General features: G+C 40.6%; 1 protein-coding gene across 5 annotated transcripts in view; it reads right to left on the bottom strand.

The window, feature by feature from the left end:
• RASGRP3 (RAS guanyl releasing protein 3) overlaps nucleotides 1-26,939 on the bottom strand; it is a 58,862-nt gene that overhangs the window by 22,852 nt on the left and 9,071 nt on the right. For 2 of the 5 annotated variants that reach the window (XM_058801556.1, XM_058801560.1), the window contains exons 2-6: nucleotides 5,822-6,015; nucleotides 4,188-4,290; nucleotides 3,494-3,556; nucleotides 2,183-2,314; nucleotides 1,049-1,196 (exon numbers count right to left, since the gene is read on the bottom strand). In XM_058801556.1, the coding sequence (XP_058657539.1) occupies nucleotides 1,049-1,196; nucleotides 2,183-2,314; nucleotides 3,494-3,556; nucleotides 4,188-4,290; nucleotides 5,822-5,891 (516 nt within the window). In that variant the 5' untranslated portion in view covers nucleotides 5,892-6,015. Of the gene's footprint in view, nucleotides 1-1,048; nucleotides 1,197-2,182; nucleotides 2,315-3,493; nucleotides 3,557-4,187; nucleotides 4,291-5,821; nucleotides 6,016-11,001; nucleotides 11,061-15,193; nucleotides 15,238-26,939 lie in introns of those variants that run through there. The other 3 variants (XM_058801557.1, XM_058801559.1, XM_058801561.1) reach the window with 3 other exon arrangements.

The following is a 26,939-nucleotide window of genomic DNA, read 5'->3' as shown; positions in this document are numbered from 1 at the left end:
GAGGGCATCTACTCTAACAAAACAGACGCTTGTCTCCTAGCTGCAGATAGACAGTAGTTCAGTGTTCAGATAATTTAATTTTTTTTTGTTGTAGTTAATGCTGCCCTTCCTTCTCCCCCATTGTTTTAAGCAGGTAAAACCAAACACAGGATTCAGACTAATCATATTCTGCAATTACATATCTTTGAGAGAAGTGGTGCAAGATCAATTAACTCTCACTGGTTGCAGAGAATCATCTCTGACAGCAAAATTCAAGCTGAAGAATTAACAGAGAAGCTAAAAACAGCAAGGAAAGAAAAGAAGATTCATTGAAGATTTGAGTTTTCTTCCTGGAATCCCCAAAGGAATTCAAATGCATCTTAAATCTAATTAGAAATCCATGCCTTTTTTCTTGTCCTTCCCTCCTTCTTTGAGGTCAGCATTGCATGCATCACAGTAGGGTGTTTTCCTATGATTTGAAGTCTAGAGTCATTAACCTTTGAACATTATTAAGTGACATCAAAAGTGATTCTATTTAGGCTGGGCTCAGCTCCTCATTGATCTCTTTTTCCTTCCTCCCTTGAAATAAACAAAAAAACTCATATATTTTTCTTAGTTTAGGAGTTTGATTTCTCTCATGCTTCTGAACACTTTTTGAAAAAGTCTCATTTGTCATTTTGAGAAGTTACTGCTTCCATTTGCAACCTGATACAGTAACATCATGTGACGCTTTCATATGGATATTTGCCAGCAGAAACCAGCATTTCTTTTGGCATTTGTCTTACTGATTTGTTTTGTTTTAGCTTCAACTTCAGTTTTAATCCACTTTTGCCTCTTGCCCTTGTACAATCCTCTGTGAAAAGAAGCAACTGTGCCTGAATTTCCCTCAGTGTCAAAAATCATCAGGCACAAAAAGGTCCAGGAAGTGCCTGGCTATGTATATCATATGAGACAGTATAAATATTCACTACACTGAAATGTTGAGAAAAAAGTCATAAATGTGAAACCATGTGAACACTCTTTAAAGACAGGCTCCTAATTGCAAGTGACAAAGTTGTGGGCTTCTTACAGAAATTCTCCTAAAAGATTTATGCTCCAGAAAAGTGAGATGTTCAGCTAGCTCAATGGGCTCCAGATGGTCAAACAGCAGGCAGGCTTTTCCTTTCTTGGAAATCTTCTTCCTCTGTGTAACTCTTCTCATCCAGTCATAGGAAGGACTGCAAAGGAATAGGAATAAGTCTCAGTTCTGTTTGGGCGCATGTCACTGTAGCCCACAGCTGGAATGTATCACATAAAATTGACCACAGAAGGACCATGAGACTTCTGCCCTGTGACATCCAACACATTACAAACAGAGTGAGACCTGTTCAGGAGTGTAACAGGAGCTGGGAGCTTTGCATGCACTACTCCAAGTGATAAATAATAGCAGGTTTCCATCACAACAAAAGGACGACCTATTCTTCCCCATGATACAGGAAGCCATAATCAAAGATGATTTAAAGTCAAGAACAGCTCAAAACAATTTCTGATGCAGAATAAAAACATACTTGAATAACATCAAGGATTAATTTTTCCTCAGTAAGTGCATAGGTCCCTGAAGTAATGGAACAACAGAGACAGCCAAATACTGTGCATATCCCATATTTTAAAAGAAAATCTACAGTATCAGATGAAATGCAAAAGCATGTCTGGTGATGTTTAAAAAGTAACTTTCATCCCAGCTTGTCAAAAAATAGTAGTTGTAATAATTTTGATGTCATGCAACTACATATGTGAATGCTAAAAATTCTCCAGGTAAATAATAGAAAATATTGCAAAAAATTAAGAGATTATGGATGAGAAGATGAGAAAGCTTCCTGGAGAAGATCTGAGATTTACACAGCATGCCAGTCACTACATTGCATGCTATTTTGTATGAAAACTTGTAGGAAAAAAGTAATACTAATCACTTAATTGGCTTGTGCCTTGTCAGAAAAATAACTTATTTCCTCTTTATATGGCAAATTTACATATAGGTAGGAATCTTCTCCTTACTGTGTAACTATAACTTCAAATTTTTAGTAGCTTCAAATTTAAAGATAATTTTGCAAGTGCTTTTTTCATTCTCTCAAGATCAAGATGGGCTTCAGTATTTTTGTACTTTGTACAGAACTAGAATTCTGCTGTTCCAGACACAAAGATGTCCTTGACATGACATCCTTACATGCTGGAGATATCAATGAGATGGATGTGATCCTCATATCCAAGCTGGCTGGCTACTTCTTGAAACTCTTCGGTCAAACGAATCAGCCCAAGATCCAAGTTAAACTCTGCAGGAAATTCCAAAATCCAGTATCTGAAATCCACAGACAGCAGTTAAGAGATGCCCAGAGACTCAGGTATAACATTCAGTGGCTGCATATATTTTACACACTTTTTTTATGGGACTTATTTCAGGTCCACTGTTCTTTAGACAGAGAGAGTGAGCTCAGCTTGTTTCTTCTGTAATTATTTGTGACACAGAAGTGGCAAAAGCCACTTTATCTTTTTTTTTTTTTTTTTTTTTTTTTTTTGCTTAACTCACAACAGCACAACAAAGCAGCATTCTATTGAAATGCAAAATTAAAGTGATGTCTCAGGTGAGACCCACAGAAGGCACACAGAGTGTCCTGCCTCAGGCTGCCAGGACACCCAGGTAACATTTGCATTTAGTCAGTGTCCAAGTGAGACAACTTTGTGTGCCCAGAAAAGACTTTCCAGTGAAAATGCAAATGTGCATTTGAGTGGCAGTTCCATCTGAATAACTGTGTAAATCAAGTGTAAGCCACATAAGATTACATGTAAAACATGCAAGCCCCCTTCCCTACGTAAGGGGGAGTGGAAAAGGCTTTATCAGCCCCTCTCATTTTCCTCTCAGTGATGTAACTTCATCCAGAGGAAGGAGGGAAAAGCATTTGTTTGAGTAAAGCAATTGATATCATGATTACTTAAAAATTCATCCTTTCTCTTTTACAGAGAAATGTTCCTACATGAGAACAGCCCAACACATGAAAGCTTTCCCATGGAAACAAGGTCAGAGTAGCTGTTGCAAGGTTTGGAACACACCCAGTGTGTAACAACTTCGGCATCACTAACACACTCCTGTCACCATAAATTATGTAGGGATTGCCAGGGATTGCATGAACTGAACTCTACAAGTCAGAGATAATTTTCTTCTCCCACACTGAGTTACAGCTGGGAGCAAAATGTGTCTCCCCTCTGTGTGGCACTGAACTTGTTGCTTTCTGAGAGGCTGATAAATCATAACACTCATGACGCAGATAAATAATAACACAAGTTTTCTGTCAGCTTTTTAGCTTGATGCAGTTAAGTGTCTTCAAAGCTGGATGGCTCAACTTAATTGTTTTAAACACACAGAAATTGCCTCTTCACTACGGAATGGAGACCAAGTTAAAAACCCAAACAAACAAAATTACATTGATAGTATTAACAGAAGCATAAAACCAAAATGCTAGAGCACCAGAAGTGCATTTACCTCATGAAGTAGCAGATTTTCAATCTGAATTCATTGCAGTTCTCCCCGTCAGCATCTCTATAAGTATGCCAGCTAAAGAAAGCTTTGTGTGCCTTGACTCAGCAATGTTGCTTTATTCACTGGAGGCTGATCCTAGAGCAGCTGAATTTACCAAAAAGTATCTAACTTTTCTTCTAGAGATAACCACCTTATGCATCTAGTATTTCATTCACTTTCACATCATCATAGCGGACAGAGACTATTTCCTGGCTGCTCCTTTTTTCCCCTTATCAAAAATGCCTCTATTCTACAATTCTAAATATTCTTCTTCTTGCCAGCTCTGGCTAACCAAATATGATAACAGCTAAGATAACTGAGTTAAGAGGTATAAATGACATGTAGGTAGTTAGATATCACTGAAAATTCATAGTACTCAAAGGTCAACCTGTTGTGATACACTTGAAAAATTATCTTGGTTCATATTTACAGTTATTCAGTTGATGCACAGTTAGTATTCTTGTACATATGTAGAAAATCTACAAAGTCATTATGTGAGCATAAAGAAGCTCACAAACTCACATCTTTTAGGTTGAAGAAAAAATCACCTCTGAACCTTGTTTGTCATTAATTAATTGGCACATTTTTACAAGCAGTCAGGAAAACAATCTGCTTTTGACACTGCAATGCCAATTTGCAGCACTTTGTGAAAGGATATATGGACAGCAATTTGCCAGCCAGCTCTGTAGAAGGCAGATACCACCGGTGCATTAAAAGAAAGGTTCTTGGCAAATGGCTGGAGCAGGGGTTTCCTTTGTCATCTGCAAAAGAGAAACAATGAGTTAACCCCATCATAGAAGGGGGGAGCTTTTACTCTTCAAGCACAGTCAGACAGAAATGACCAAAAGTGGAAATGTTGGCTCTTTATCTAACTAAAAGGTAGGAAAGAACACCAGAGCACAAAAATGCCCCTTGAACAGCAACTTGCTAAAATGCAGTGAGTGTTATTTAAACAGAGGAAAAAACCCAAACCAGTTCAGATAACAGGCCACAGCTAAAAAAAATAGGGCATGGGCAGCACTGTGCTAAACTTTATATAAAGGCAGTGCCAGTAATCTAAGGGACAAATCAAAAATTAGTCCATCAAGAAGGGGGAGGATGATTTATGTACAACTATATCAAATATTTATTTTATTGCAGCTTTATAGCTTTAAGTCAGCGGTTAAATTATTTTTAAAAATGGATCTGCTTCAAGAAATTCAATGTTAAATGTTAAAGCAGCACCTAGCACCTCACATCTGTACCCAAGGTCACATCTCCAGCTGCCTAACAGAGATCTTTGCAGTGAAGGCACTGAAACTACACAGAGTTATTCCCTGGCAGACTGGCTGGCCATCAGTCTTCTCCAGCACCTGCAATGTTGGACTATTCTGTCTGTCACTTTTTTTGAAGACAGTAGATGATGTGATGCATGAAAAGAGGAGCCACACATGGACTGTGCTTGTCAAGAGAGTGTGTACACAAGAGAAGACACTATTTCAAACAGACAGCAAGTGCATGGGCTCTGGTAATACTTTAATGAAGTTCTAGAGCAACCAGTTTGATGGTGGCCTAGAGAAATGGATGTATGGGATTCACTGCAGCTGGTAGCAAGGTCTGTGCATCCATCAATTGTTCAATCTCTCTTGCCTTTAGATACTTATTTCTCTCCACATGGCATACAAAATTAGTACCTCCTTCCAATCAAAATCAGCCCTGCATCTTGAGGGAATCTAAATGTAGCTTTGTGAATCAAAGCCCTGTTTGAAAACACTTGAGCCCATCCATGAACTCATTTGACTGTAGTGTGATATATGTCATGATTAATGGTGTTATGGATCAAGGTCTTTTTCATCACTTCTTTCCCTCAGACCTGGTACATCACATTTTAATATGAGTAAAAAGATTACATGAGCCTTAGGTCATATTCTTAACAATTATTGCATGATGATTTGGAAAACCTTTAAAAAAATGACTGGTCAAAACCACAGCTGTGTAACCACTCAAGACAAAGATCAATGCCAGAAATAACTCCTTGAATAATTCATCTAAACATTTCTCTTGGTAAAGGCCAGCATTGTGGAAACCACCATACCCACAATTGTGCATTATCTGTATTAAGAAAATTTAATAAAGTATGCATGTGATTAAAATTCTGGCTTGCATGATTCTGGGCCAAATTAAAGCATGGAAAATTTTACAGAACAGAAATGTTCTTAGCCAAGAGAAAGACTGGCTAAACCAGAGAACAGCAGGATTTATATTAAAAGATTAATTTCAATAACAACAAAATAAAATATTGAAAGAGCATACCAAACATTTCAATACAAGTGTTCAAAAGCTCATCTAATGTTGCAGCCTTTCCAAGAGTGTTTGACCCCATTGTCTTTTTAATCGTTGTCAAAAAATAAGAGACATTTTCACCAAGTAGAAGGATGCTTCTTCAAATGCCCAGCTTTTTCACTTTATTTTGTTGGTTGCATTCTTAGCTGGACTTCAATGAAAATCTGAAGAAAGTAAAAGAAATCATAATTATATGACTATATGGAAGAACGCTTACAGTTCTATAAACTTTTCATCTTTTCTATAAACTGCTTTTTTCCCCACAAGATAGAGAGCATGTGAAAGATTGCCATAAGCTTTCCCTACATTCCAGCTTGTGTTTCTAAGCATTGTCCAATTGTTTGTCCACTAGCACAAAATAAATCCATAGCTAAGGTCATAAAACAGACACCAGATGGCAAATGAGGGCCTGCATGTACAGTGACGCACATTTTGTTCAAGTCTCTCTATTTACACTTGATAAGTCACTTTTTGTTAATACCCCTGCTTTTATGTTTTTAAGCATAACCATTTTTCCCCCTGAGGTTACTGGTTCATGATAATGCTAATGGTCTTAATTGGCACAGACCACATAAAGTGTTTAATGAAGTTCGTAGCAAACATCAAACAAGGAGGCAATTTTTCAAAGGACCTTAAGATCAGCTTTCTAAAATAAAATAAATCTTCCCACAGTAGCTGGGCAGTCACAGAGACCTAAACACATACAGAAACTTCTAAATTTTATTATACATCTACAATGCATTTAAATATCAAATATTCTTTTACCTGAAGATGCACAGAATACTCTGTTACAAGTTTTCAGGAGTAATTTTACAGGTTATATTTAAAGAACAAATCTGTACTTTATTATCTATCTGTGACTAAGCCCCACTACTGCCTGATCACACCAAGTGTTTGAAATGTGACAAACAAGTACATCCAGCAACTTATCTGGGCAACAAAAAGCCAAGAGTAGAACTAAAACAGTCCTTGAAGTGAAACTAGAGGAATTTGGGAAATTAATTTTCAGAAATCATTGCCCATAACTTCAACTTTTTAACGCTGGTCATGCAAATATATATATATATGTGTATATATATGCTTTAATTCACCCACAAATACCAAGTTTTCCAAACCCAGTGTAACACAGATCTCACACTGCAAAGCCAGTCCTGGTAGGATTGACATTCTTCACCCTTCTCACAAAACCACCCTGATCCCCTTGCCACTGGCCAGGGTTACAGTGGACACAGAGTGACACACTGAGCTGTGTCTCTGCTTGCAGCCCTGCAAATGTCACTGTGGCCAGCCACCCAAGGACACCAGGCAGTGGCAGCTTCACTGTCCCTGCTGGTGCCACTCCAGCCAGGCAGCTCACACCCACAGCGCAGGCAGGAGTGCTCCTTCTCCAGCAAAAGCAGGGCCAACACATCCTGACACAACTCCCAGCTCCCGGGGAGAGGAGAAATCCCTTCTCATTCAGGGTAGGTCTGCACTGCTGATGATGCCCAGACTGGCCTGCAGCTGCATCAGTGAAGTGTCTCAAGCTCCCAGGCAGCCTTGGCACATGTGAGCTGCTCACTGCTGGCCTGTGCTGGCTGCCACCTGCACCTCATCTCCATTCAGGATGCCACTGACTGGCCAGGGGTGCCCTGGCAGCACAGTGCACTGCATCCCAGCACCTGGAAAGTGTCCTGCATTGGACACTTCTGTATGGACCCAGAGTCCTGCAGTGCTGAGCCTGTTTGAAGCATGCAGCAGTGTTTTTGCTTGGAAGAGCTTCAAAATATTCTATTCAGCCAGAGATGCAAGTCCTATGAGGAGCAGCTGAAAGAGCTGGCATTGTTTAGTCTGAAAAAAGTAGACTGAGGGCACATCTTACCACTCTCTACAACTGCCTGAAAGGAGCTGGTAGCAGCTGGGGGTTGGCCTCTTCTCCCAGGGAACAAGGAACAGAATGAGAGGAAATGGTCTCAAGTTCCACCAGGAGAGAAATTTAGATTGGATATTAGGGAAAACTTCTTCACTGGAAGGCTGGCCAAGCACAGGCTGCCCAGGGAAGTGGCTGAGTCACCATGCCTGGAATCACGTAACAGACATGTAGATGTGGCACTTAGGGACATGGTTTGGTGATGGATTGGGCAGTGTTTTGTTAATGGTTGGATTTGATGATCCTAAAGTTGTATTTTCCAACCTGAACAACCCTATGGCTCTGTAGTATTACTTTTAGATGTGTTCCTACAACCAGGTTCTTTCTGGTCCCATCCAGCAATGGATTTAGACATGACACTCTCTTCCCTGAAGCTGAGAGGGTCCTGGAGGATGTAAGCACAGCTCATGGAACAGGGAGTTTCTACCAGGCAGTGCACACACGATGCCTCAGCCCAAGCCAGCCAACAAGAAACTTCATCAGAGAGGTGCAAGCATTAGATCCCACCCCTCCTGGGTGGAAGGAAGCGCTCTCCTCTGAATTTGGTGGTGCAGAAACCCCTCTTGAAAGAACATGTCCGCTTTTCTAGGAATCACACAGAGATGCTACTTGCAATGAACTGAGGGGAGACTAAACGAATCCTGTCACACAACAGCAAACAGAGCATGCAGTTAAGGAAAAGGTGAGTGAGTACACAGAGGTCCTTGGCTCCAAGCCTGTGTAGCACGAGGTGGTGTCCAACAGGCTGGCTCTGGGGCTGGGCTGGGCTCAACCCTTCCTGGCCAACACTGAAACCCAAAGCTGTGTGACGTGAACAGGAGAGTGCAGAGAGATGTGTGACTCTCTCACCTGCTGGTCAGGCTACAAGAGCTATGGTTACCCTAGGGTTAGTCTTTCTTCCCAAGACTGTTTCTGTATTTAAAGTGAAAAAATAAAAAAGTAAGCAGAGCATTTGTTTGGTTTCTTTCAGAGTTAACCAGCAGCTCTGCAGTGTTTTTCAAGGTCACAACCTTGTACACTTAACTTTTGCTAGAATCCCACTTTGGGCATATTTTTCCTTTTTGACCATACCCAAGTCCTTCTCTAAGTGCTTAAATAACTTGTGTAATTTCCACAAAGCCATCTATCTAGCTCTTCCAGATTTATCTGACTTAGGTTTTCTTTCAAGAGGATAAAAATAAAATCATTTCCATTTCAAAATATTTTTAGTCACTGCTTCAAAAATTAAATGGGGAAAAACTATTGTATTTTCTGTCTAAGCCTAGAAAATTGTTGAGCATGAAATATAGGAGTGGAAGAGATTTGATCTGGCTTTTAAATTTTGTTGGTATTCCCATCATATGTAAAATATAGCATAGGAGATCATCATCTCTGTCTTCCACTGACAACAGTATAAAGGCAGCCATATGGTAATCAACAAATAATGCTGTGGGTAAAATTGAAGGTTTGGTGTTTTTCTTCAATTTCACAACAACTACTTAAGTAGCAGACACTTGGATCCTGACAAATCCTGTCCTCCCAAACAGCCTATCAGATCACTAAATCAGAGCATTACTATAATCATGCTTCTTAAAGAAGAATAAAGTATTTCTACCAAGTGCAGAACTGGCTGATTGGGTCTGAGTCAAAACCTGATATCACATCTCCTGACTGCAGACTCCAAAACCCACAAGCATTACATCATTCCTTGTGTGATCAAGCACTGCTGTTCTACTAAAACAATAAAGGAATTGTCTACAACCATGCCACAATGGTATCCAACCACACACCAGCATCCGTAGAGATGAGTAAAATACAACTCTAAATTTCATCTACATAAATTAAATAAGCTATATTCTGTCAACAGTTCACTGCAAGAAAGATACAAAATGAAAAATAAAATAAAATTATCACAAAGTATTTCTACAAATAAAGATTTTTAAGCATTTGAGATATGTGGCAATTATTAAAAAATTGATTGCCAAAAGTGCAGTTGGACTTTGAAATAAAGATAACTTTGAGAATCTCTGCCCTCAGCTGCTTTGCAGCATAACGCTGAAATATCTTATTGCCATCCAGTTGTTTCAGGGAATAATTGCCCACTAGAATGAAACAAATAAATTTTTGCCTTATAATGGAATTATAAATCTGATTTGGTTTACTGTGATTGCCATGGGCTGTTAAGGACACAAGAGGCACACAGCCCTCCACAGCCACCCGTTCTCATTTCTTTACCAGGCCACTTGGAATGGCAATCTCCCCTGCAAGTCTTGCTGGTAACCCACCCCATGCTGGGAAGGGATAATCAGGAATAGGTGAAGGCTTCCACAGCAACAATGCCACCAACACAGACCTTAGCACTCACTCAAAGCCACCAGCTTTTTCTCCTTCATTTAGGCAATAGAAACAACTATAATATCCCTATGAACCAAGTCATGGTGTCAGGCATGTCATGCTTTATTTTATGCAATATTTCTATCACGGGATGTGCACTTCCTCCCTAGGGAGAAAGCAGAAACAACTGTGATGTGCTCAGAGGTTAGGAGCTTGCCATGGTCTGAACTACAAAACACAGAGCTCCTCCCAAGTCCTGCCATCAGCCCAAGTGCCACATGCACATGGTTCATCTGAGCAGATGGGTTTCCTTAGCACTTTGTGCAGTGTAATTGCATTTTGTGTTCAACATTTTGGAAGTGTTGAGATGGTGCTATTGTGGACTGTCCTGATAGATTACTTGAAACAAGTATGGAGGCTGTGAGCTCTTGAGACAGATGTGGTCAGGAGCAATACATTAGTTATTAGAAGAAAAAGGATACCCGGGCAGCAAACTTGTGATCTTATGCAAAAGCACCAAGTGATGAAAACAGGGTGGGCAGCATGAAGCCAAGGTTTCAATTAGTAAAACCAAAAGACTTAACTTTTACTGCTGGAGGCTATTTTAAGGAGGGGGTCCACACCCACGACCTACAGCAGTTTAAATAATATTAAAATATCAAGCCTGTACAAATCCATGGGTGGGCACTCCATGTGTGGATTTCAGGCAAATTGTATCGGTTACAGGTGCAAGCTAAATCAATAAGTCAGTTTTAAATAGGCTTAAATTTGACATACAGGGTAATATTTATTCAGCTAAATTAAATCCAAACAGCTTTTTACTCAGGCCAAATTAACTGTATCTATAGTATTTCCCCTGTTTATTAAAAGTGGGCTATTTTCCTTCTAATTAAAGGCAATAAATAGAGGCACATGCAAAGAGTCCCACCTTGATACAGAGGCACCTCTATGGGTCCCAGTTTATCCATAAACATTCCAGATGCCTGCACACATAAGACTTGTATTCTTTACAAGATTAGGACATTCTTGGGGCTTTAAATAAGCCAGACCTCCCCTCCTCCAAGCCTACACAACACATCAGTAAATGCTTGCATTAAACAGCTTCCACCTGGCCACTGGAGGACTGCTAAGTGGGAGCAGCTCAACAGGGAAATCCAATCAGTAGCAGCATGCAGAAAAAGAAGTTGAGAAGAAATCATGAGTCTCATGAGAAAGTTTAAGGGCACCTTCCCTTGCTACACCTCTTTCCATTATTCTGTCTTAATCACATCCAGGGCAAGCTCTGGAGGACAGAGGTCACCTGCTACCCTGTAGATGTAATGGAGGCTCTCACAGTAAGACCCTTTCCTGTTGTTAGTTTCCACAAATATTAATGTAATTACCATAATAAGAATCCCAGCTGGGACTGCACCTTTGCCTCACAGATGCAAGCAAGACATCTGTTTGGGCTCAAGGCAGCACAGACCTTAGGTTGCCTACTGTGTGGCTCCTGGAGTTTGCTCTCTCCCAGCAGTTCTGTATTTCTTGTAGCTGGGCAGGACCAGTTTATTCATTACAGTGCACACAGCTCCATTTCTAGAAAACTCTGGCCAAGGGGCACAGGGGGTCAGGTTTCTCCAGGGTGTGGCACAGGGCAGGGCAGAGGTGCTGGGCTGTCAGGCAGCCCAGTGCCACTGCCTGTGCCCAGCCCATGACCTCAGCACCGCGTGCAGCTGCTGCAGGATGGCACATCTGGCTCTCCAGTGACCTTTGTTGTATGGAGCAGGGACACAGAACAAGTGACACATTGTGACACTGCTCCATGAATGCAAGATACAAGCCTTGCTGTGGGCAGGAGAGGAATGAAAATGGAATATGGGAGTCCAGGGCTCATCTGACTTCCCAGCACTCATTCACCTTTGTTGCACACCTTCAGATTGTAGTTACACAATAAAGCACAGCAACTGTCTGCAGCCTATTGCTTCGATTCACTTTCTGTTGTTGTTTTTGGATCAAAGGGGAACTTTAACAGACACTGAACAACAGAGTGGGATGTCTGTGATTGAAAAGAAGATGGGACAGGTACTCTGCTGGTGGCCAGCTGGAGCCAATCCTTTGGAGAGACAGCCAGCAGTGCACGAGGTCAGGATCTGTCCTCAGCAGTGTCTCGCCACTGCTGCTCCCTTCTCACTCTGTCCTGTGCTCCGGCATGGGTCTTCTGTGGGCCACAGTCCCTTCAGAAGTGCAATTGCCCTTCCATAAACTTATCAATGGCCCAGAGGCTCTTCAGGGAAGTACCTGCTTTGTCACAGAGCACCCCTCTGTCCTCTGACCTTATTATTCCCTCTCTTCTTCCCTCCTCCTGTCCATTCCCTTGTTTTTTCCGTGTTTTCCCTCCTCAGAATTTTCTGCCTTTTCTTAAATATGTTTTTCCAGAGGTGCCACGAGCTTGGCTGATGGACTCAGCTGCATGGGGTCCCTTGCAAAGACAGCTGGAGGTGGCTGTGTCTGACACAGGGCAGCCCCTGGCCTTCTCCCACAGAGGCCATTCCTGCAGACTCTGCTGCCAAACCCTTGCTATTTGCATCCACTTTAGCCTCTAAGGGATGAGCATTTGTTCCTTAGCACAAAAATATTCAAGTTACAAATACTCAAAATATGTTTTATTATGCTTAATTTTGAGAGAAGGCTCCACTAAACTTAATATTTACTTTCACAAATCACCCAATGAACACAGAAGGGTAATACAAGCCATTTCAAGCCCTAGACATCTAGTCTTCTATGGAAACAGAGGTTAAATTAATGGGGCCACAGGTAAGAGACCAAGTGGATATATGGATCCACTCCCATGGACTACCCAGGTGTTAGTTCAGACCCACACACAGAAGACCATGGTGTCTGGTACAAGTTGATAAATTAGCATATAGAGTACAATACATGCTGACCTAAGATAAAAAAGAAGCTTACAGAAATCATGAGGAATGCCAATGGACAGTCACATGACCAAATCAGAATCTCAGTAATCAGAAAGTCACTTGATTAAGGCTTGAGCTGCTTAGATAGCATTTTGTTTAGCATTCTTCCTGTGAAACATAACCAAGAGGATTTCAGAGACAACATAACACCTCTACCACTATCACCACCCCCAGGTTTTCTTCATTATAATTCACCTAAAATAATAGCTTAATAACTGGATTTATAAAAACAACAAAGATTACATTCTCAATTGCAATACTGGCATTTAATGGAATTGGTTATCTACCATACTTTAGGTTTGTCTCATCCATTTCTATATTTGTTTCCTGTATTTACTTTGTTGGTATTTGCCTCTGTAATTTAACTCCAGCTAATTAATGGCAGGAAAATCTGAGCAGACATCCTTGGTTTGTTCCAATACTATGCTGATGGCATCTTCCACTTTCCGTGGGTGAAGGTAGTAGAGTTGTCCAGAATGCACCAGGTTAAAAGGGAGAGCTAAGAAAGACTTTAGTTTGTTTTCAAAAGAAGAAAACTCCCAGCCATATTTCTCAGTATATTTATAATGAAAATGATTTTGCTACTCCCAGTAAAGTCAAATTACCAATATCAGACATTTGATTAACATGTGTGACACCAGGGGATGCAGCTCTTCTGGGAATCTTTGTGCTTCAGACACATTAGAGATCTCCAGCACCGAGGGAGAGGACAGCAACAGCAGTAAGAGTTTCACTTACTCTAACTTGATCTTTTTTCAGAATCAAGCAAGACACCATCAATGCCTCCTACAAGTTATATTACTGCCTGTAAGCCTTCGGAGAAACTCTTGGCAATTACCTTTGCTATTCACAGACTTGCATAGAGCATCCTTCAAGACTAAGTCTGCTTTGTTAGCCTAGTCAAGTCAGAGTTAAAATACATCTTATCAGTCTATAGTCACAACTCCTTACCCTGTTATATGCCTATAATGAGCCTGGTCCAGCCCAAGTAGAAACCAATTATTTTAGTTATTTTAAAAAACATCTGGGGAAGTAATCAATCCTTCAGTTTGTCAGAAACACAAACCCCCAGAATATTTATTACCATCTGAGCAATGGTAATAATATAATAATATATCTGTTACAATATATTTTAATATTTTATTATTGTTTACCTTATTGTTATTACCTTATTTATTATTGTTTACCTTAACCAGCTATGTTCTCTTCAAGACAAGGCAGAAAAATCACATGTATTAATTAGATTACTAAGAAATCCTAGGCCCTATCTGCCTAGACTTTCTTGTGTGTTCAGCTTGAAAATCTACCACAACACTTGCTATGTCTTATTTTTAACTAAGGCAAAATTTTTCAGCAGTAGCATAGTCCCTGGGTAGTGACTTCTTTCAAGCTGGGGAATATTCCAAGAGTTAGGACAGTTTGAGAAATCAGCACTGCTTTTAGTTTCACGCAAGTTTTCAATCAATTTTAAGGCAAAGAGGAGTTGTAAGAGCATGTAACTCGTATTAAAATTCAGTAAGTTATCAAGGTATCAAGATCTTGTCTAATAAACCCATAGCTTCTAAATAATTTTTCCCTTAGAAAAAGCTTTTTTCACTCCATATCATTCTTTAATTTCCATTTGTTTCCCACTGTAGACTAATTACTCATGGAACAGTGCTTTCTGTGCCCCACAGTGGGGACAGCCACCCTGCAAACATCAGTGCCACCCTTTGTGATGATGCCACAGGAATTGCAGACACATATGGAGCTTCTCAAGCACACCAAGCTCCACAGGCTTCTGCTGGCCACCCAGACTGTAGAGATTATAGCGAAGTGTCTCAAAAAGTAAAATTTTAAAACACTCCCCCTCTTCCACTGGCCATCTCTGCAGCTTGTTGTATGAAGGTAAGACAAAATCATTCTCTGCAGTCACAGATACCACTGGGGAGAATTCAGCACCTCCTCTTACCTGCTATTATTTTCAGCCATGATGATAATATTTAATTTCTCCCTCTTTCTGGTTTCTGGCCTTTCCCAAACTGAAGAACAACTGCAGTTACTGTACATCCACTAAAATCAAGGGTATCACCTTGTGAAAAGGGGAGTTTCATTTTTTCTGCTTCAGTCCTGTTAACCCCTACATTCCCTCACATCTCTCCCAATGAAGTCACAATCTATACCTACCCTAGTGTGAGGAGTGGCCTCCAGTGCAGTGAGAGCAGTTTTGCTGCTGACCTTTCCTCCTGTGACTGCAATCAAAACCTAGATTGGCTTCACAAATGTCTCGACTGCATCCTTACAGCCTGGGAAGTACTTATCAGCCCAGTAAATTGAAGGCAGCAACTGGTAAAACAATAAAGGCAGGAAGAGGCTTTCAGAGACTTAAGTAATGGGAAACTGGATGTCTGAGATGGAGCAAGACAGAGTTAAAAGGACAGAGGACAGGACAGAGCTTTGGCTGCTTTCACTCCTTTGGCTGTTACTGTGCATTTGTAATGGGATAATCCTTTGTTTTCCCTTTGATGAGCGCAGAAAGCGGTTCACATGGAACTGCTATTTCCCACAGACCTGTTAATAGGTCCCACACTAGGAGTGTGGCTGGGCCAGCTGCTAATGGCCAGCAGCCCTTCTCAGTCCCTGGTGGCAGCTGCCATCCATTGGGAGCATTGCTCTTTAGGGAGAGAATGCCAATGAAAACAGCACTGGGGAGAGGTGACAGACAGGCATGGGGCACACAGGCCTGCTGTGTGACCCTTGGGGCCCATGCAAATTGCTCTCTCCTGCACACTCACATGAAGCAGGGTGCCTGGCTTGGGTGGTTTTGCAGCTGCAGAAGTCACCAGTGCCTCAGGACTCAGGCAAGCAGCTGTAGAGTGAAACCACAGCCCTGAAGTCAGGAGAGATCCAGTGTCTTTCTTTTTCTGTCAGCAGATGCTGGGCATCAAAATATGTAAGCAGCTTTTCACCTCTAGTTATTATTTTTGAGTTTCCCTTGGGAAGATGGCAGGAACAACAGCAGCTTCATATTTCTTAATGGTGAAAAGAGAACATTTTAAACACAGGCATACACTGTTTCTTGGGCCACTTCAGAGTTTTTCTAAATGCTAAACCTCCAACAGAGAAGAGCAGCAAAGAGATTATTACCTGGTTTCAGTGTGTCTGACTAGATTTTGTACTCTTTTTTCAGAGGTAAGAAAGCAACTATCAGTGAGCTGACAAAACTTTGTTTCCTCACAAAGCAATCTACTAAGAAACATGCACTGGTTTGTACAAACATGAAGAAACAGCAAACCTCTAAAGCTGTTAATGATACAAGAAGTCTACAGAGTACAGGATATGAGAACAGTGTCACCACAGTACAGGATATGAGAACAGTGTCACCTATATTCCTATATCCAAGCACTTGGGCCAGAGTGAGCTTTATTAATAACCACATACCTTCCTAACAATAAGACAGCTTGCAGCCAATAAGTTAAATGCCTTCTTTAAAAAGAGTAACCTAAGATTGTATTGTATATAAAAATACACAGCAAGACAACTTGAAAAAGGGGAAGGAGCAGTGCAAAAATAAAATCTCACAGAAAAAAGAGTAAAAGCGTCTTACAGTTCCTGCTTTAATAAGTAGCACTTCAAACAAGCAACTTTGATATTTATTTTGCTAATACTATTTTGGCAGTTATATATTTATGGTGTGAAAGAATATCTATCACAGGATTGCAGCTACACAAATATCCCCTTCCACAGCCACAGAACACACTACTACCGTAGGACTTCAGAAAAACAAACCTTATCAAAACCCATTGGTTAAGTTTGCGAAGCTCATGTCTTAAGATCCAGCACTGTAATTCTTTAAAGCTCATGTATGCTAAGGATTCACCATTATTTGAAAAGCAGCAAGAGCAGTTGCTGCAGCTGTAACAGCTGAGAATCATGTACTGCACCCAGCACACTTGTGGTGTGGTGGATTAAACCCTGCCAGTCAATTGGCAGTATTACAACTTTGCAGTGGCCAGTTCAGACCATCCCAAGCACCTTGAAAGACTCTTATTGAATTAATCCAAACCTGTTTGTTTTGAATTCATACAGGACACCTATAACTCTTTACTCCTTAGCATATAGTTATCAAATTTAAGGACCTTATCAGAATTTCCTTACAGATCTGCTAAACTCCAATAAAAAAAAAATCCTGTGTGTATGTAGTAAAGCTAATATCAAGTGAAAAATATGGTCAAGTAAGGGGAAGAAATTAAAGGATGAAGGAGCTGGGAAGATATTGGTTTAAAAGCTGATTTAGAGGCTTAGGGACTTGTTCTTCTTCCCCCAGTATTTATCATTGAAAGACTGGCTGTTGTTGCAGTCAAGTTTTCATAACACCTTGGTCTTTTTCAAGCTTAATTACAGGAGCAAACTATAATTCTATAAGCATTAGAATACCAGGTAACCATGCTCAAATCAAATTTTCCACCAGTTTCTAATTCAATATATTCAAAAAGGAGATGGTTTTGAAACACAGACATGAGGCAAACTTAAGATACATTAATCTGAAAACCACAACTCTTATTTTAGTTCTGCAATAGGAGCTGAGAATTAGATCCAAAAGGAGGATTAAGAGCCCAAATCCTGGCTCCCTTTTACTTCTACAGCCTGATCCAGGGTTATGTTTCTCAGCCTGGTCTCTCACTTCTCACCTCCTCACCCCAGAAGGTGACAGTCTAGAGCTTGTAACCACTCTCTGCACTTTTGATATTAAAGTCTGAGTCAGTAACATCAAGAAGCTCCCTACTTAGGTCACTCCTAAATCCTTTTGGGATCTGTACACATGAAAGTCCTCTGCCTTGTCTGTGTTAAGCATCCTTTAGTCACACCTAACATGTCAATCCCACGCTACATAGGTGCCATCATGATGCCCAGATTCCTTTTTCCAAGAGCTCTGAACACTCCTTAAAGCTATGAGAGGCACAGGATCAACTCTTCCAGTTCATGGAAGGATTGCAGACCTCACCCTATCTTGGCTGAGACTACAGAGGAGATTTATCATCCTCAGAAGCTCATATTACTTGAAATAATGAAGTTTCTTTGGTCTGCAGGGAGCAAGCAAGCAAGAGCGTGACTCTGTAATTTAAGGGGATGAGCATTCACTCATGAGGAGGGGAAAAGGTGAATTCTAGTTCCTGCCCCAATTCCCACTTAAGATAAAAATATACAGACAGTCATTAGGGCAGGGCCTGGAAACCAAGAGTTTTAGGAAGGGTGGCAGCTGTTCCAGGAAGTATGTGTTCATGAATTCAGCAATGTAGAACATGAGTAACCAAGCTAAAGCAGGCAAGACATCTCTAGCAGAGGAGATTGTTAGTCTTTTAAGGAAGCTACTTCATGGACAGTGTGATAAGGCTGGAATGTCATGGCTATTCTGATTTGGAGGATAAATCACTATATATCCAGATGGTGAGTTGACTCAAGCCCTAATTCAGCAAACTTTTTCTGGTGTAATTTTCCCCACTGTAATCAATTATGCATTTGCATAAGCTGGGGTTTTTTTACTTCCCACTGGCAACACCACAAATTTCCAAACAAGCTCCGGGCTTGAACAATGAGTTGCTGTGAAACAACCAATTTACCAATATGTGCCACATGAACCGGCACCAAAATTATGGACTGGGTGAATCTAAGTGAATGATGGGTTATGAATAGAAGCCTTTCTGTAATAATGCTACTTCAGATTAGGGAAATCCAGAGTTTAAGCAGGAGAAATTTTCATCTTTCTAAAAAACGTGTACAAGAACACAGCATTATGACAAAGAATATATGAACCTTGATCATGTGTCAAAGGCAGCCTTATCAACATGTTTGGCAAGCATGCAAATATCCCCCATACAAGCCCTGTTCAGTCTATTTGACCATACCATGTATGACTTAAATTCCAGTCTCTAAGACTGATTTCTGTGTTGAAAATCTTCAACCTGTTTCAGGCATGAGGAGTAAAATATACTTCAGAAATAATGGAAAATACTTGTTCATCTTCCTGCACACACTTGCACTCCAGACCCCCTTGCACAAGCCCATCACTGCTCTGAGTGGAACAGGTTTCCTTAGGAGGGGTTGAAAAGAGAGGCAGTTTTAACAGGAGTGGAAGGAGTTGTATATGAAAATGTATTGATACCTATAACATGGAATATTAATATATGTATATATCAGCTACTGTATATTAAGCTTGGTATGACTTTTGTGGTAGTCCAAAGCAGACATACTCCTGAATTATTAAATTTGTGTTAATTTAAGGTGATACAGTTATTTTCTCTTTGCAGGAGCTAAATATATGAGGTATCTGAACAAGAATATCTCAGGTCTCACTAATTTTGCACAAATTATTATGCCTGGCAGGTTCTCAAGATGCTGAGGCCCACTCTCCTTGCCTGAGAAACTCCAGATCATTAGTAAGGAGCATATGCATAAATCACAGGTGGGAGAGTACTCTGTAGGGAGAGCCAAACCATTTCACTTATTTGAATGTGGTCAAGGGGAGCAGTTATTCAGAGAAGTGAGACAGCAGATGGCCACCAAAACAACCAGAGTAGTTCTCAGGGGTAATTGTATTTTCTGCTGAGCTGTAAACATCAGCCCTGTGGGTATTTCCACACACCCACCCATTGATCCTGACCTCATACACACTTAGAGGTTAGCTGAGCTTTCTGATGAGATCTCTCACGAATTCAGCCCAGCAAATACCTATGTATTTGCAGGATTAGTCTTTGTAGCTGAACTGGACTCACCAAATCTGTGGTGTTGATGTTGCTGGTGCTTGTAGCTGTTAATCTTTTGTATTCATTACAAGAGAAAAGTTCCCCCCCTGTTACAACACCTCTATTCTGGTGGTCAGGTGGTTTTTAGATATGTTATACCAATAAGAAAGCCAATTAATGAAAAAGTACTACTTCACCGGCTATTCACATTGAATAGAAAAAACACAGAGAAAAGCAATGAAGAGCTAAAACCAGAAGACTTGAGAATTTGTTTCAGGCTTCTGATTCAAACTCTTAGGGGTAGAACCTTGCTATTTCTGACTTGTAAGGAAGGGCCAGCTTGAAAACAAATTTATCAAATTCAGCAGTGAAAAGTGAATATGCCATAAATATGTTAAAAGAAAACACTCAGTGCAAGTTGTTTAGAGTACCTGTACAAATGTATTGTAACCAAGACTGGGTAGCTTAGGAAAAAAGAAAATGACACAAGTGCCCTTACAGTATTTTTAAAAGCAGTTTCCTCTCTTTATTCAGGAATATCCTGGGAGTGGTTCCTTGGTACAATGGCATTTTCAGCTAGAGAGAGGGGTTAGCACAACTGCAGCTGCCTCTCAGCAGCATGTTTTGCTCTAGAGCAGAAATATACCCATTCAGAGAGCAGCCACGCTGCCCTGAGCATTTCCTCAGAGCAAAGGGACAAGATTTAACAGGACCCTTACAATGCTCTCAGTGACGAGGGTCTGCCCTGAGCTTCTGCACAGGGACAGCAGTGTCCCCACTGTTACCCAGGCTCCTGCACAATGTAATAAAAACCAATCCAGGATGAACTTTCAGTTTTATATTGGGCTTTCTAGAAATCCATCAAGGGGCAATCCAAGGGCAGAACAAAGAATGCTGAAATTTAATTACTGTGCTTCATGCCTATGCAGACCTGCCTGACTTACATGAGCACAATGGGGGGGGGTATATTCAAAAAGCTGAGCATTGTTTTTTTATGAGATCAGGAAATTATAAAATAATGTAAAAAGGTGGTGGTACAGAGGTTGTGTTTTCTGCTCAAGTGCAAAATCAGTGTGTGCCCCAGTGGTGTTCCATGTCTGGTGTTGCAGTGACAGGTATTGCAGTTAGAATTCATGAGAAAGCCAAAAAAGTGAGGAGAGCCTGACGACTGCCCTTATTTCTCAAAGTACTCTGGCTGTGTTTAACAGCAAATATTCATGTCAAAGTGAGTTAGTGATAAAGATTGAAACAGTTACACTCTTGAGAATCTTGTGATGATGGGGTTTTCTTCATTTTGTCAACAGAGAATTTAAAAGTCTCAGCCTGAGTCCTGAATTTACATTACTGTATCAGAATCAGATACGGTAATGACAGCTGGAAGCTGTAAATAGAGCAGGGTTTTTTGTCTTAAACTTCGCAGATCCAATTGATGAGTTATTCTCCTTGATTGCAAATTACCTTTATAACCAACAGTAAAGAGGCACAGAACTGAGTTCTCTCACCACATTTCTTTGAGACAGTTCAGCTATCACTGTAAGAAGATGTTTTCAGACATTATTACCTGAAGGCAAGCTCAGTAGTGCAGTTATCTAATGTTTACTTTGCAATCATGATTTTGCCTCTTTTATATATCACTTAACCTCCAGCTCTGTGGAGAATTAATCAGCTGCACAAGAGGCACACACGTAGCTGGCTCCCAGTCCAGCTGGTGCAGAGCCTTATGGATTTACATCAACCTGCTGCACCGGCCCTGGCATAGTGGTTCTGGAGAAGCAGGGAGGAAGAAGTTACAGCAGGTATGGACTGAGCTCATATCTGTTTTCTGGTGGATTTGGGGTTTAACTTAGGTTTGCAACAAGTCCTGGACAGTTTGTTTAACACAGAGCACTCATTATAAATACAAAATGCAATGTCTGGAAACAAGCACACCACGACATAATCTTACTTAAAATCAGAATTCCTACAGTTCTGAAGAAAAATAAACTTATTCTGGGATCAGTAATAAAAAGTGACAGGAAACGAGTTATTCTCCCTGCCCCAGAAGGAATGAAGATGTGGACAGGCTGGAGGCCCCATTGCAGCCAAGGTGCCCAGGGCAGCACGGGCTCCTGACACAGCACCAGCACCTCAGGACCTGTGGCTCTGCTCTGTTAATGGTGTTCCACAGTATCCCTGTGGGAGGGCTGCAGTGTGCTGAGAGCATTTCAGCTCTTGGTTCAAAGGCAGTCTACCTTTGGAGACACAAACAAGCAGGAAGCCACACAGACTTCTGGTTTTGTGAAGAATTGAAACCGATTGACATTTTCCCATAAAATTACCAATTAACAATTAACGAAATCATAAACTATAGTTTAAAAGAGAAGTCTTCAAAAAGAAGCAATGTTTCCCTTTCTTATGAAAGAAGTATTTGAAAAGCTTATTCTCCCCACCTTTAAAGGAGAGACTGCATGCAACCTGTCAGTGTTTACTCTTACACCTTCCTCAACAGGACCCCACTGCTCTGCCTGCCCCTCTATAACCTTACCTGCAGCCCCTTAATCTTATCACATATCGAGATCCATCACTCATTCACCTGCTCCTGTTCCTCCTAAGTCTTCCTCCAAAGAAACCTGATTCATCTCTATGTAAATAATTGATCAAAAGTTCCTTTTTATGTATCCTACACTCTGGTTTTGAAAGAAAACTTCAGACTGTAAGAGTCAAAAATTATCAGACAGGGACATCAATCATTCATGAAGCAAAACCACAAAACATAAATTGAATAATTACCCAAAAATAAATTGAATTAAGAACTTGGAGAAATTTAGGAGACTCCTTCCCTGTTTTTTGCAATTTTTCAATCTTCACAGTCTAATTATGCATTATTATTCAGAATGGCTCAATGGTATCTTAATCAGTACATCTAGATCTTCACTCTTCCTGCATTTCTCTATTTGTACCTTTTCCTTTTAAAATAATCTCTCCATTCACCCTCAGAAAGTAACAAGCAATTTTACTCAGATTGATCACACTGTTTTGAGGGAGTACCTCCTTCAGTTCCTTACACTGGTACTTTTAAGCCAAACACTGAAATTTCTCTATACTCAAGTTGCATCACTACCTATTGACTAGCTCTACAGAGATAGGAAAATGCAATCATCACAAACAGCCTCCTCACTCCATCATCTGAGTAAGTTAGCACCATTGTCCCTTCCTGGCTAGCACGAGGGCAAAACACCGTACCTGCCTTATTCCAAAAACAATGCTGTTAATCACAGGTCAGAAAAATGCAGGCAATCTGAGCATGAATGACTGCTTATCAATGAAATTTCAAAAATATGCTTCACTCTTTCAAGTATTTTTATGAAAGGTCTAGGATGAAAATGGGAAAGCAGTGACAGTTTAAAAAAAAAAAATCAAAAACAGGGAAAATCACTTACTGTACTTGGTTCTGCAGAGGTATTCAACACAAACATCACCCTTCCTTGTCCAGCTGCCAAGTGCTAAAGCATGAAATGAGCAGCTGTTTCCTTCAAGCTGGGGCTGTGTGTCTTAACTAGTCACATGCCCCTCCTGATAAATCTCACTGCTGTGCCAGGAGGTTAGAATCTGAAGATCATTATTCCCCCTATTAGAAAATCCTTTTCATAATAGCAGCCTTTGCTGGAGCATTTGAGTGGAACACGGCGCTGTGTGCTTCATAACTTCTGGTTTTTTGTTGGTAGGGTTTTTTTAATGACTAACACCAAACAGTAGATAAGCCTTAATCGACAGTAGGGGCAGCACAAGTGGAAAGTTAAACACATCCCTGTTGATTGCTTCAGGTTTTTTCTGACTTCAGACTTTGCTGAAGTCAGAAAAAATTAAATTCTTTTTAATACAGGAATTTAAACAGGAACAGTAAAATTTAAAATCCTGTTGCATTCCTATTGTCTTTAACACCAGGCCACTCCAGTGATCATGCAAAACACATGAACAATCCCACCTTTGGGGATTAGTTGTTCTTACGGGTAACATTACAATCTTTTATGTTTGGACAGTAGAGTGATGAGTATTGATAGTTTAATTTTGGCATCTGGCATTTTTACATCATGGATTGTGTGGCTGCATTTTGCCTGACATTGTCTAGTCAGGCTGAGACAGACCCTTTGAGGTGAGGACTATCAGTCTAAACAGAGAGAGCAAAAAAAAGCATCCTTATCCCCATGTTCCCAGATGTAGGACAAATGAAGGAGAAATGCTGAAGTCAAGAAAGGAACAGGTTTTGACGGAATTTTCCAGGCTGATATGTAGTCACACATTACTGAAATTCAACTGAGACTTTACACTTAACTCCCTTTAGCTTGGTCACACATTTAAAGATATTTAGGTATTTAAGGACAAAGGCGTACAGTAATGGTATTTCAAGGGTGAGGTGCACAAGATCATTTTCTGAATTTCTGAAATTCCCATCCCACATATAGGATATACTGTGCTGAAATCTTGGCAGTACTGCAGACTGGCAAGATTAAAGGTACACAGGCAATTGTCCATCAGTATATGATGTGGTAATGGTGTTTTGATGTTTGGTAAGCAATCCAGATCCTGCAAGACGGCACGGATTCATTGGATTACAAAGGGTGTTGTAGGGCATTTTTCTGAAATACAAACTTCACCAATAGATAGTGCTGCAACCAAGATTTGGGCAAATTAAGGGAATTTCTCAGAGTCAGCTGCCTGTTTTTAAAATTGTTAAAATAGAATAGCATATCTAGTTGGCACATTTGTCAGAATCCAATGAAAGCCAGCAAATCCCTGAAGATGAAGTCTGCAGTGGCAAAGGGTAACTCGGGTCGCTTCCTTTGACCTTACCCTTCTTCATATTATATAAAGCAGCACATGGTTACAAAACCATGCAGCCAGCAGTGCTGCCAGCATAGCCTGGAGCAGGGAAGAAGCCCTTGTGCTAATTACCCACGCCTGCCTTTGTGAGCTTCTCCTGTTCCTCTGGGCAAACAAGTTTCCAGAGAACAACCTCCCGCCCTGAAGGAGCTCTCCCAGCCCGGCCAGGCATGGGTGTATCCATCCAGCTCCTGTCCCAGCCTGGGGGGCGAAGGAGCTGTGGTGTTGGGGTTCCTCCTCAAAAGGCTTGAGTCCTGGCCTCCTCTTGGCCTGAGTGAGGTCAGTGCAGAGGGAGGAGGGAGGCCTGGAAACAGGGAATGTTTGCTGCAGGTGTGTCCTGATGCGCAGTCAGGCTGGGCAGCACCTGAGCAAGCTGCTCCTCATGTTGTCCCGGGAGACTCCAGGAGACTGTCCCAGGGCATGGGGCTCTGTGACACAGCACAGCTGCTGAGGAGGCTCTAAAAAGGGAGGCTGTAAAAACTATGAATTTAAAAATGAAAAATAAACCCACGAGGAATGAGTTCATTTAAATTTAGGCCGCTGGAGGAATGGCAATTTCCAAAAGGGAGTGAGAGCTGCCCAGGCAGAACTGAGTTGGAAGTTCCAGCAGACCCTGGCCATGGATCACAGAACTGGATATAAACTGGCCTCGCTCAGGGAAAGGAGAAGGCACTCACTGTGCTTTAAGGCACAGCCCATTCACCAAATCAGCTATCCTTGATAAATGCCATTTCATTTCCCCTAAAATGCACTGAGATCAAGGGTAACAGAATTTTACATACAACTTTAAAATTAAATTAAATCCTAAATTTCTTTACAACTTTGAGCAAAATTACTCTTTGTTGATACTGAAGAAAACATGACTGAAGTGTGTTCCAAAATAATCTATTTGTCCACAAATACAATTTTTATTACTTTGCCCATTTCTCTGACTATGCCATATCATCTGCACTCTTTTACATTTATCAGCAACCATTCATATAATTGATTAAATACGGGGGGTACCTGGGCCATTTGAAATAGCACAGAGTACAATGTCATCACTCTGCACTGAATAGCTGGCTTTATTTTGTAGTCATGATCCACATAGGAACATAATTTGATGACAATGACTGAATGGCAATATTCCCCAAACAACTTGGGATACACTCCCTAAAAAGAAAAGTGGCCTTTGTACTTTCTGAAATCAGTAGACAAATAAATTAATTTTCATGGCTCTGTAAATACTGCTGTAAACTGCGGTTTATGTGGGAAAAAGTTTTCTATCCTCATGCTAGAGAGGCAATTTTAAGTCATTGTGAAACACATCAGGGAAATAATTCCTGAAAATAAAGGTCTTTAAAATTTTGTGGAGGTTTTCCTTTTTTTCTATTTTTTCCTATTTTTAGAAGAAATACTGACATACAAAAGAAGATCAGGTAGTTAATGCAGCTACAAAACATTAAGTGTTGTGTTCTTACACCTATCAGATAGCATCTTAGATATGACAAAAGCTTTGCTGTGTGGAACACAACAGTATTCTGCCTTCTCTTTCTGCTGAGAAAACAAATGAGGTCTGGATTGAAAAGGGTACATTTCTTTCTCCATGGACATTCGTTTGTGAGTAGGACAGGATGATCCTTGTGGGTTCCTTACAACTCAAAACATTCTATGATTAATGACTCAAATAAACACTGAGAGATGAACACAGATTTCTCAGTCATGCTGAAATGAGACATGAGAAATACTGAAAAGGAGCAAAAAATATAAGTACAGAACAGGCACTGAATTGTGATAGAGATGAGTAAGGTAAAATTTTTAGTGTCTCATAGTATGGATAGCTTTTAGAATAGCCTCAAGGAACTAAAAAATGGAACAGTTGTCCATTTGGGTTTGGGTTGAGATCAGGAAGATTTTTGCTTTTACTGATGCAGGATAAATGGATCCAGAGCCTCTCCTTATGGTAGGAGAGGCTTTATTTCATGGCTTTTTAAAAACTGTTGTTTCTCTTTTTTTTTCTTTTTTTTTTTTTTAATGCACTTGGCTGTGTCTTATTTATGTTCATTTAATTAACTGTAGGTGTTTTAATTTAGAAATTGGTCACAGATAGAGAGCTTATCTCAACATCAGTGCTTTGATACTGTGCAGAATTTTGAGCTATAGAGTTATTTTCTGCGTATGACAGTTATGGACCTTTGTTTTGTGGGTCGCCTGAAAATGTCTCTTTTCTGGAAGTTATGGAACAGGTGTGAGACTCCCAGTGGACATAAATGTCAGGTTTTACTAACTGCAAGTCTGTGTGCTGGGTTTGTTTCCTAAATGGCTGCACTATATTAGACTTCAGCATTTTG

The sequence above is a fragment of the Ammospiza caudacuta genome, chromosome 3, assembly GCF_027887145.1.
Source record: "Ammospiza caudacuta isolate bAmmCau1 chromosome 3, bAmmCau1.pri, whole genome shotgun sequence".
NCBI lineage: Eukaryota > Metazoa > Chordata > Aves > Passeriformes > Passerellidae > Ammospiza > Ammospiza caudacuta.
The sequence above is the reverse complement of the archived record's forward strand: the minus strand, read 5'-3'. Positions and strand labels throughout refer to the sequence as shown.